General features: G+C 48.6%; 1 protein-coding gene across 2 annotated transcripts in view; it reads right to left on the bottom strand.

Annotated features, from left to right (window-relative positions):
* Positions 1–12166, bottom strand: part of LOC124794712 (kinesin-like protein Klp10A) — a 332986-nt gene that overhangs the window by 113614 nt on the left and 207206 nt on the right. For both annotated transcript variants that reach the window (XM_047258294.1, XM_047258293.1), the window contains exon 3: positions 446–535. In XM_047258294.1, the coding sequence (XP_047114250.1) occupies positions 446–535 (90 nt within the window). The remainder of the gene's footprint in view (positions 1–445; positions 536–12166) is intronic.

The following is a 12166-nucleotide window of genomic DNA, read 5'->3' as shown; positions in this document are numbered from 1 at the left end:
GTTTCTGCTACACAATAGACTTGCCACTTCTGGAGAACACATGGACACAGAAACCTGTTTTTAAAAAGCTGTCGTGTTTATACTACACAGAAAGCAAACATCGAAAACAGTTACCGTCCAGATGCTTTCTGCTTTACCTTGCAGGGTTGATGAACTCGACAACAAACACGAACGCTCGCCTGTAAATGGGACAATAGTTATCGATTCGCGACGTAGCCGAAGTCAAGACACATCACTTACACCACTTGTACGCAATAGATGAGCATTTCTTTATTTTACCTTCTTCGGTGGAAAAGCTAACTGAAACATGCCCCGCCGATGGCGTGCGGAGCCGTTTAAATCGGAGCAAGCTCCGAATATTTAATTCACCAGCTTGAGCACTTACGTACCGTTGATATTTAAATGCGCTGCTGTTAGATGTAACAGGAAATCAGAGAATACTCACTCGTTGCAGTTTGTGAGGGATGAAGGTAGTGTCATCTCTGCCCTTGTTTGTAAGTCCAGGGTTGAGGGAGAGGATAGCATCAATCTCAATCTGAAAACAAAAGCGGAAATAAATTTAAGACATTCTCTGATAAAATGTTACAGAATTAACTCTGGAAATAATTATTTCTCTGTATAACAATATTCGATATCTTTACTTCCTTTGGAAATCCAGCCACGGAAAACAATATTCATACATCGTTGTTCACGTAGAATGACTTTATTTATTAGAACTAAAGATCGCCGGCAACATGTTATTTGGTAAACTAACAGTATGGAGATTCCTTCCTAATGTGTACGAATAAAACTACTAACTGCATAAGCCTTCTGCAAAAAGTAAATAAAAATTCTGTACTAACTGGCTTCACACAGAAACGACTGATGAACCGTTTGTAGCAATGAACGCATTCAATGGAAAGCTGCAACTGAAGCATGTTGGTTCTGATAATATGCGGTGAATGCCGTCCAACAGCAAAATGGGCCGCAAAGGGAAGAAAACAAGTAAAGGAAAGGCAGATAGTTCTCTTCGAACAGAAAAGGGAAGACCATTTTCAGAAATAGCCGATATTATTGGAAGAAGTCGGGCAACTGTGCATTCCATAACATGGCGACCTACAGAAAGAAGTACTCTCTTTAATAGCGAAAGAAGAGGTTATCACAGAGCTGATGGAAAGAGAATGAAGTATGTTAATAACAATGCTAAGAAAGATCCTAAACAATTTGATAGCATCTGCTGCGTCTGCACATGTTAATGATCAGTTCGGGAAGGAAATCACACCAAGGGCCTTTCGCTATATTTTAATGTTGTGAACCTGGGGTACCATACATTTGCAATAAAAACAAAAAATTGAAACTTTAATGTGCTCGAGAGCATGTAAGCAAGAACCCAAGTTTCTGGGACACAGTACGATCCACAGATGAAAGTTTTTGTAACATGGACAGATATCGGTATTTAATTATGCTGAAGGAAAATCTGCAGAAAGGTGTTGATACCTTGGGTTTAGGCACGGATTACTACTTTCAACAAGACAATGACCATAAGCATACAGTGGAAATTTTTTGTCTGTGGTGGTAGTACCATACTACTCATGTTCTGAAGTTTCCAGCGTAGACCTTTATCTAAATGAAGATTTTGGAGTATGCTTGAAAAAACGACGAAGAATTTGGAATACTTCGTAAGACTACTCTGAAAATGTTTATAACAAGAATGGCACAAATATTAATTCGGACACAACAAAAAACTGGTTCATTCCATGCGAAAGAGACTGCCTGCAAAGTATTACCAAGGTCGTTTATATACATTGTAATCTTATTCGTATGTGTGAATACTGCCCAGAGGGTAGTTGCCACGTTGGTCATCCAATGTGAGAGGTAGATTCTTGAAGCGATGCACTCAAAGTTTCAACTGACCCTAAGAAGTCACAGTCATGTTCATGACGCCAGATGTAGGCTATTCCAAAGGCTGATAACCGCTCCTATAGGAAGCAGGGAGTGGGGGGTGCGCACTGCGTTTGTGAAATATTGTCTTCAAAGCTTAGCTCACCGCTGTAATGTCCCTCTATGGAAGTACAATAGGCTGGAGGACCCTGTTCCAATATTGTACACACCTCAATTTACCCTAGATGACAATGAGACTGGCCTGATATTCGTGCATGACTAATGATGCACCATTAATCAAGCCGAGAAAACCTCAGATCGCCCCGTAATCGGTTCAAAACACTACTTACCCCTCCCTAGTGAAGCCGTGGGCTGTGCGCCACGCACGTGCACTGATACCGGGACGAAGTGGGATGCAGACGGTTGCGTACTTTCATTCTTGCTATAAAATTTTCTTCCACATCTTGTTTTACACCTCCGATGTACAATTTGAAAGTCAGTGGGGATAAGTAGCAAACCTGCCTTACACCCTTCGTAACAAGAACCACTCTTTCTTGACCCTCTACTTTTACTACTACCACGCAGGTTTTGTAGATATATATTATTCGTCGGTGTCTGTTCTTTAATCCCGAACTTTTAAGGGTTGTGAACATCTTATTTCACACCACACTATGTAAAACCTTCTCTAGGTCCACAGATGCTAGGTAGGTGTTCCGATTTTTCCTACAACCCACTTTCAGTTACCAAGAGCAATATAAGACTTTCTTGGATTATACCTTCGTTCTGGAAACATAACTAATCTCTCTCCGGTAAGCCTTCAGTTCTTTCTATTCTTCTGTATATTATTCTAGTCAGCAATTAACAAAAGTGACTTGTAAGAGTAATTGTCAGTTTACTACATTACTTGGTTGTGCCTTCTTTGGTTAAAAGATAATGCTTCTCTGGCTATCCGATTGGTTGGTTGGCTGATTCGAGGGAGGGGACCAAACAACGGGGACTCTGTCTCATAATGTAGGGGGCCAGAAATCAAGGGAGAAACAACTGTCCAGTCCAGTTAACGGGAAGGGATAACATGCAAACAAAGATGAGATAGGGACGTCAGGTCAACAGGATGAGGAAAGAACAGGCAATGGGTTGGTGAAACGAGGTGAGCAGCGGTGCCCCAGAAATGCTACGTGCAGTGGGACACCAGCACCGCAACCAGCGCGTCCCATGATATAATGGAGACAGCACCAGGGGAAGAAGACACAACAAAAGTGGAAACAAAACAGTACAACACATCACACAAAACATAGGGAAAAGGTGGGGAGAACCTGGTTGGCGTGAAAGCAAGGTCAAGCAAAGCCTCCATAACCAAACTATACGCTAACAGAAGGACTAAAATTCGAAAGGAAAATTTAAGGATTTACACCTGAGAGTACAAACCATTTTCGCGAAGAAAACTGAGGACAGATTTAACACTGCAAGGGTCGTCCGCGAACACCCGAGACAAGGAAGTTGGGAGATCATATTTAGTGTGAAGGGCCAAAAGGCGGGGACAGTCCTACATAATATGGATCAGGGGCCCTGCGACTATGCTGAGGAGTAGGGGGGCAGCTCATTGCAGAGTAAAAAAACCATGCGTCATCCTAGTAATGCCAATACGAAGATGGCAGAGGAGTGTGTATTTTTGCCAGGAGAGGCAGAGGGAAGAAAGCCTGATGGTGGGAGCCCTTCATGGTGCATTGTTTATTAGAGTGGGGAAGCCACCCAATAGCCAGCCCACAATTGGGCAGAAAGAGATTTGATGCAAAGCTGCAAATTCACAGAGAACAGTGAGGAAGTCGCTGGACACCCCCCCCCCCCCCCCCAACCAGACGATCAATAAGTTCATTACATGGAATACCTACATGGCCACGAACACAACGGAAATCAACTGAACAAGCAGCATAAATAAGATCAGCAAGAACGTCGTAGATGGCAGAGACCATGGGATGGTGGTAAATACTCCGAGCTGTAGCCTGAAGGCCACACATCTAGTCCATACACAACAAAACTTGGGTGATTGAGGACTGTTTAATGAAGCAGAGGCCCTGATGGATGACGATCAATTCCACAGTAAACACCCCACATGTGGCACGCAAGAGACTGTGTTCTGTGCCAACAAACTATGTGAAAGCGTATCCCACATTCGAGCCGTCAGTGTTAAAAAAACCCACACACCCACACACACAGTGGCTCCCTGAAATTCCCACAAGAGCATTCGGAAAAAACAATGCAACAAGAGATTCATCCGAATCCATGGCTCACTAACAAGGGTGGAGGAGGGAGGGGGGGGGGGGGGACACCAAGAGAGAACATGGGGAAAAGACAAGGAGGGAAGGTGGAAGTAACGGCAGAGAAAAGTGAGGCAGAGCCCAAACGGTAAAACTGGGGGACCATGGTCAGATGCTGGTCATTGATGTAGAGCTCCAGATCACGATCGACTGCAGTACAGCGACAGAAATGCACTACCCTCAACTTAAGAGAACAGATTTGAAAACAAAGCGAGAGTGCCCACGTGGAAGTGTGCCGGATGCCACCCTGGAGCTGTCGTTCTGCAGAGGCCACCGAGTAGAGCGCGCCCAAATATTCAAACAATCAACATACATAGCAAGGGTGACCAACGGTCCAGCAGGGGCCCCAAGTCCATTAATAGCGATGAGGGAAAAGGACACTTAATATGGAGCCCTGAGTAGTGCCATTCTCCTGGACCCACAGAGAGCTGAAAACAGTGAACCCAGATTCTGAACAACAGGTGGGACAGGAACTGACGAATAAAAGTTCGGAGGTGGCCCTGAAAACTTAACTCATGGAGCATAACGCGCAAGATGATTGAAGAAAACTGCGAGAAGATAGTGGCGCTGAGAAACGGCCGGCCGAAATGGTGTTTCTAATCGAAGCAGATGATTATCAGCAACTGTCCCTACCGAATGCTGCACTGGTAACGAGATGGAAGTTCCTACGATTCAAGGACCCAATTTAGCTGATGAGCCACCACCTGTTCTAGTAACCTGCAGGGGACTTGGTCAGGCTCAGTGGCTTTTCACCCAAGCAACAACGGATCCTTGCCAGGCTGAAGGACAGGAAGCAAAATACTGTCTCTCCAGTGAGAAGAGAAAACGCTTTGGAGCCAAATATGACTAAACACCTGGAGGAGATATAGGCATCGTGGAGGACTGAGGTATTTAAGCAACTGTTTATGGACGGAATCTGGGTCAAGAGCTGAATCATGGGAAGAAGAGAAGGCCAGAAGTAGCTCCCGTTCAGTAAAATGTTCACTGTAGGATTCCACCTGATAAGGGGTAAAACTTAAGACGGGAAGCTTCAGCACGCTGTTTCCGGAGAGGAAGGGGGCTGGATAGGTGGCTGACGCTGATACTGTCACAAAATGGTTCGCAAGGTGTATGGAAGAACTGATGGATCTGTACACATCCCACCAGGAAGGGCAAGGCCAGGAATAAAAGACAGCCGCTGACAACCTTCAGGGTACAGAGTGTAGCCCATAAACGTGACGAAGGGGCAGAAGAACCTAGAGAGCAATAAAAGCACTCCCAACACACGTTTCCTCTGTTTGATTAAGTAACAGGCTTTGCCACAAAGACATGTAAAGATAATAAGATCGGTGGAGGAGGGGTGCCACTTACAACGTTGCAAGATGCGACAACGATCACCGATAACAGTGGCAAAGACCGTGCTCCACCACGAACTGGCCGATGGCGAATGGGGCCAGCCAAGTGCGGGAATGGTAGTGCAGATTATATTGTTGAACCGATCACGGGCGACTTCACCGGCAAAACTTAAAAAATAATATAAAAAAAAGGGTGGAAACACAACGTGGGACGTCTACAGAGAAATCAGTATGAGGGAAAACTGGGTCATCAGGAGGTGGAAGGGGAACGACAGAATCAACAGGAAATTGTCACTATCACAGAGGTCATTGTGTGGCGACCAGCGTAAGAAATAAAAAAGTGTAGGGAAAGAGATTGAAAGATCAATGGCAGAGAAATTTCTATATGCAGCACTAAAATGGGTAGGGGAGCAATCATTAAGGTAGCACAGGTCTTGTTCCGCAAGAAATTTGTCACAGAGGAGCCACCGACTAGATGAAAAAACACTGCCCCACCTCCCCCAAAGGGTTATGGGCATCAAAATTCCCAAGGAGGAGAGAGGGTCGAGAAGTTTCTGAAGGAGGGCATTTAGGGTAATACGCGTAGGTGGGTTGCCAGGAGGGAGATAGATTCCAAACTGTGACCCCAGTGTCCAACTGGACCTGAATGGCAACGGCTTCCAATGGGTGGTATGAAGTGGGATCCATGTACTAAAAAATCTATACAGGTCAATGTACAGATGCCAATGGAAGGCCTGAAAGGGCCAACTCGGTTCTGAAAAAGCACAGAACCAACAAAACTTCAGTGAGTGAGCATCAGTACTATGAGATTCCTGGAGAACGACGCATGTTGCCGAGTGAAAGGCAATAAAGTTAGTTGCTTGTTTGGTTTGTTTAAAAGAGGGGGGAGTGGGAGGTAGGTTGGTTTACAGGCTGGAGAAGGGACCAAACCATGGTCCCTTGTTCCTGATAAAACAATGCCACAAGTGTGAGTATAAAACGGATGAAACATATAACACAAAACGGAAAGAAGGGAAAAGGCATAAGAACGAAGGGAAGGCAACGAACACTAAAAGGAACAAAAGAGGACAAAAAAACACAGAGAGACGCTAGAAACAGGAGAGAGTAAAACATGAAAGCAGATTACAGTGACTGGCCAACCATGAGAAGAAAAAGAGAAAGCCAGCCACTCTGCTACACATTAAAACCTTCACCCTAAAAGCACTAGAGTGGAGGATAGAGTGGAGGATAGAGGGACAAAGGACATGCACTAAAGCCTACATAGAAGTATAAAACCCAATCTCTCAGATAAAATGTAAAACTAAACTGCTGTGGAGGCATTGTCGCCAAACACCGAAGGCAGGGTGCTGGGAAAGTTAAAAGTTCGCCGCAGAGCATCTAAAAGTGGGAAGTTCAGCAGGAGGTGGACGACTGTCATTTGGGAGCCACAGCGACACTGAGGTGGGCCCTCATGACGGAGTAGGTAACCAACGCGTTAGCCATGTATGGCCAATGCGGCCCCGGCAGAGGACAACTGATTCCCTGCGAGAGGCCTGCGTGGAAGACTTCCACCCACTCATAGTCTCCTTAATGACACGCAGTTTGTTGTGAGTGTTGTTATGCCATTCCGTCTCCCAAAGCCGGAAAACCCTGTGATGTAAGACAGAACGCACGTTAGCTTCGGAGATGCCTTTCTCCAGAAGCGGTATCCGTGTCGCCTGTTTGGCCAGCCCGTCAGCAAGTTCCAATGTGTCCTGGGGTCCACACAAACACCACGGAACGGCGGGACTGTTCCAGGACATAGATGGACTCCTGAATGGACGCTACCAGAGGGTTGCGAATGTAGCACTGGTCGATAGCTTGTAGGCTGCTTAATGAGTCAGTACACAGGAGAAATGACTCTTCAGGGCATGAGCGGATGTACTCAAGAGCACGAGATATGGCCGCCAGCTCTGCAATGAAAACACTACAGCCAACTGGGAAGGAGTGCTGCTCAATACGTCCTCCATTAACATAGGCGAAGCCTATGTGACCATCAGCCATTGAGCCGTCGGTGTAAACCACCTCAGAGCCCCGGAACGCGTCAAGAATCGAGAGGAAGTGACAGCAGAGAGCTGCGGGGTTAACAGAGTCCTTAGGGCCATGCAAAAAGTCCAGACAAAGCTGCGGCCGAGCCATGAAGGCGTACGTGAACGGACTGCAAGGAGAGGTGGTAAAGGGAAGGAGTCCAGCTCAGAGAGAAGGGGCCGCACGCGACCGCAATCGTTAGGACCGATCTGGGCCGCTGATGAGGGACATAGACAGCCGCGGGCGGGAAAAGGAGACGGTAATTCGGATGCTCAGGGGAACTATGAATGTGTGCTGCGTAAATGGCGAGCAGTTGCGCACGTCTGATCTGCAATGGAGGGACACCAGCCTACATCAGTACGCTGGTCAACGGACTCGTCCTAAAAGCTCCTGTCGCTAATCAAACCCCACAGTGGTGCACAGGGTCGAGTAAATGCAATGCTGAAGGCGCTGCCGAACTATAAACCACACTCCCATAGTGAATTCGGGATTGGGCAAGGGCCCTATAGAGCTGTAGCAGCGTAAAGCCATCTGCACCCCAATTGGTGTTGCTCAGGCAACGGAGGGCATTGAGGTGCTGCCAGCACTTCTGCTTAAGCTGACGAAGATGAGGGAGCCAAGTCAATCGAGCGTCGCAAACCAGTCCTAGGAATCGATATGCATCCACTGCAGTGAGGGGATCGTCATTAAGGTGAAGCGCGGATGAACGGTACGACGCCGAAAGAAGTGCATGACACACAACTCTGCGGATGAAAACTGGAAGCTGTGGGCTATAGCCCATGACTGCGCCTTGTGGATGGCTCCCTGGAGGCGCCGCTCAGCAACAACAGTACTGGAGCAGCAGGTACGGAATGCAGAAGTCGTCTGCATACAGAGAAGGTGAGACGGAGGGCCCAACAGCCGCTGCTAGACCGTTAATGGACACTAAAGATAGGCACTCAATACAGAGCCCTGCGGGACTATTCCCCTGGATATGGATGGAACTATGGGAGTCACCAACTTGGACACCGAAAGTATGGATCGACAGGAAGTTTTGGATAAAATCAGGAGTGGTTCCCGGAGACCCCACTCATACAATGTGGCAAGGATATGATGTTGCTAAGTCGTGTCGTATGCTTTACGTAAGTTAAAAAAAGATAAATCAGGTGCTGCCATCTGAAAAAGGCTATTCGGATGGCAGACTCTATGGACACAAGATTATCAGCGACCCTGGCGGAAGCCGCCCTGTCATGGATCCAGGAGCCAGCAAGCCACGTGACTCCAGGACCCAATCCAACCGCCGACATACCACACGTTCCAGCAGTTTACAAACAACGTTTGTGAGGCTGATGGGCCGATAGCGGGTTCTTACCGGGTTTGAGAACCAGAATGATGGTGCTCTCCCGCCATTGCGATGGAAACGCGCCATCGCACCAGAGCCCGTTGAAGATGAGAAGATGTTGCTTGTAGTCAGATGAGAGATGTTGAATCATCTGGCTGTGGATGCGATCAGGCCCAGGAGCTGTGTCGGGGCAATGCGCAAGGGCACTGAGGAGCTCCCACTCTGTAAATGGGGTGTTATAGGATTCACTGCAGCGTGCAGTGAATGAGAGGACGTTCCCTTCCAACCGCCGTTTAAGAGTGCGAAAGGCTGGGGGGTAATTCTCCAAAGCAGAGGCTCGAGCAAAGTGCTCGGCAATCGCATTTGCGTCGGTACATAACTCGCCATTTATGGTAACACCGGGGACAGCTGTTGGGGCCTGGTACCCGAAAAGATGTTTGATCTTTGCCAAGACTTGGGAATGTGCCATGTGGCGCCCAATGGTGGAGACACTCGCCATTCCGTTGTTTGATAAGGTAGCGAACACGGGCACGGAGCCGTTTAAAGGCTATGAGGTGCTCCAGGGAAAGGTGCCGCTTGTGCCGCTGTAGAGCTCGCCGAAGCTCCTTAATTGCTTCAGCGACTTCCGGCGACCTCCAAGGAACTGCCTTACGCCTCGAGCACCCTAAAGAGCGAGGGATCGCGGTTTCTGCCGCAGAAACAACTGTGCTAGTCACCTGCTCAACCATCACATCGATGTTACTGTGTGGGGGAGATTCAGCGGTGACAGCAGAGGTGAAAGTTCCCAAGTCCACCTTGTTCAAAGCCCATCCGGCCGTAGCTCAGCCAGGCGGTGGAAAAACCGCCGCAATTCCACTGGAGGATGACAGTGAGACTGGGAAGGCATGGAACATTCAATGAGGCAGTTTACATCTCAGAGTCACCTGCTGCAACCAATTTATTGCCTAAGCAGTCTATATCCATTGTCTGAGGGTTTGGCGAGATCTAGGTCCTCAGTGGACGCCAAAATCTCCACCTCATCCTCAGCCGCCGAACTTGTAGGTAGTGGTGGTGTGGGTGCCACAGCAATTTCCTTGGTCTTAGGGTTTTTCTTTTTCGATTTCTCTCGCTGCTCCTTGGGTTTCCCTGGCGGGGAGGACTTCACTGGCACAGTCTCCAGGACTGAGGATGAGCGTGAAGCCCTACGACCAGCTACTTTTGGGCTCTTCAGTCACTGGCGGGTGTCGTCTTTCCCACCAGAAGAAACCTCGGAAGTGAGTGACCCAAGCGACCCCTTCCTAGCGAGAGAAGCTGAAGAAGACTTACATTTCTCCAGCTTAGAAGTGGGGACGGACGTCCCCGATGGTTGGGGGGGGGGGGGGTGTTCCTCCCGAAGTAGGTGGTGCAGGAGCAACAGGGTGGGAAATGCCCCCCCCCCCCCCCCACCATCAAGGGGGCAGGTGTAGTTTTCCGGCTCTGAGAAGTGACCTGGGTTGACAGAGCTGATGCTGCCAAAACTGTTGTAGCAGCGGCGTAAGACAATGTCATACACACAGGATGCAGGCGTTCAAATTTTCTTTTAGCCTCAATGTAGGTCAGTCAGTCCAGGGTCATGTACTCCATAATTTTCCTTTCTTTCTGGAGAATCCTGCAGTCAGGCGTGCAAGGCGAATGGTGCTCTCCACAGTTGACATAGATGGGAGGCGGGGCACATTAAGTATTGGGAGGTGATGGACGCTGGAAGTACAGTGGGAAGACATATGGCCAAACTTCCAGCACTTAAAGCACTGCATTGGGGGAGGGATATAGAGCTTTACATCACACCTTGACCTTTTCTGACAACGTATCACCCCCAACAGACCAAGATGAAGGCACCAAAGGTAACCTGATTATCCTTCGGATCCCGGTGGTCACGTCGGACGCAATGTACACCTTGCCGCTCTAAACTGGCGCACAGCTCATCGTCGGACTACGGAAGAAGGCCCCTGTGAAATATGATACCCTGGACCATATTGAAGCTCTTATGGGGCGTGGCGGTTACAGAAACATCCCCCAGCTTGTCACAAGCGACTAACTCCCGTGTACGCAGAGTATGCTGTTTTGATCAAGACTGACCCAGATCTCATTTTGGACAAGCCCTCCACCTCCCCGAACTTGTCCTCTAAATGCTCAACAAAAGACTGAGGCTTCTTCGTCAAGAAAGATTCCCCATCAGCTCTCGAACATACAAGGTACTGGGGCGAATAAGATCCCCTGCCGTCCTTAACCTGACATTCCTCCCACAGTGTGGCCAGGGAGGGGAATGATTTGGAGTTTTACTTCTGTGCATTGAACTGAGCTCGTGATCGCTTACAGGCTGCTGGTGTTTCACCATCAGCAAGAGATGATGGACTCCGCTTCATCGTGTGTCATCCAATCTGATGCCACCCACTCCGACCAGGGGACCTCCCCATGGGCGCCACCCAGCTGCAGCAAAGGCCACCTGGCAGGATGTCCATTGCCGGGAGTCCCGATGCCCCAGGGGGATGGGCATCTACCCCTTTGCATACGTGGGGAGTTAACGGAGCAAGCATCAGCAGAGCAGTTCCTGTGTGGCCAGCGGACTACAACCAACAGGGTACACGGCAACCCCACTACAACAGACTGGCTACCGTGCTGGATATCAGGTGTAAACGATCTAAGAAGTCACTTACAGTCAACAGCACAGAAAGCAGTATTGCACAGAGGATGGAGGAAAACGCACCCAGGAGGGTGACTTCGCCAAACAGCTGGAGAATGAGCGGAAGTACAGATCCACATTGACGAAGTATGCAAGCATGATTTACACTATGCAGCATGCCAGGCACCCTTCCCCAAAAGCCCAAAACGTGGGAGACTCCTTTTAGTCTCCTCTTACGACAGGCAGGAATACCTTGGGCCTATTCTAATCCATGGGCCACGGGGAGGGGGGGGGGGAGGGTGGCAATAAGGTTTTGCAGCTCTGGGAGGTGACAATACTGTCCATTACAGTTCCACTGAGAAAGCACACAAGGAGTATCCGAACAAGAAGCGAATGGACTGGGCCAATCACTCTACCAGGTCAATATCTGTCACCAACAAGGATGGGGTGACACCCATAATGGAAGGTCAGATTCAGGTTGCGAGGGGGAGACAGCACCTCCAGGAGGGCGGGGGGATGGGGGAGGGAGGGACCCTTGCCATGGGACATACTATGCTTGTTCTTTTTATCTCTCGTAGGCGAGCAGGCTTCTGCATTTTTTGGAACCAAATGAGTGTGGGTGACCTTGGGGCACACAGACTGTGTGCCTGGT

Source organism: Schistocerca piceifrons, chromosome 4, assembly GCF_021461385.2.
Source record: "Schistocerca piceifrons isolate TAMUIC-IGC-003096 chromosome 4, iqSchPice1.1, whole genome shotgun sequence".
NCBI classification, from domain to species: domain Eukaryota; kingdom Metazoa; phylum Arthropoda; class Insecta; order Orthoptera; family Acrididae; genus Schistocerca; species Schistocerca piceifrons.
The sequence above is the reverse complement of the archived record's forward strand: the minus strand, read 5'-3'. Positions and strand labels throughout refer to the sequence as shown.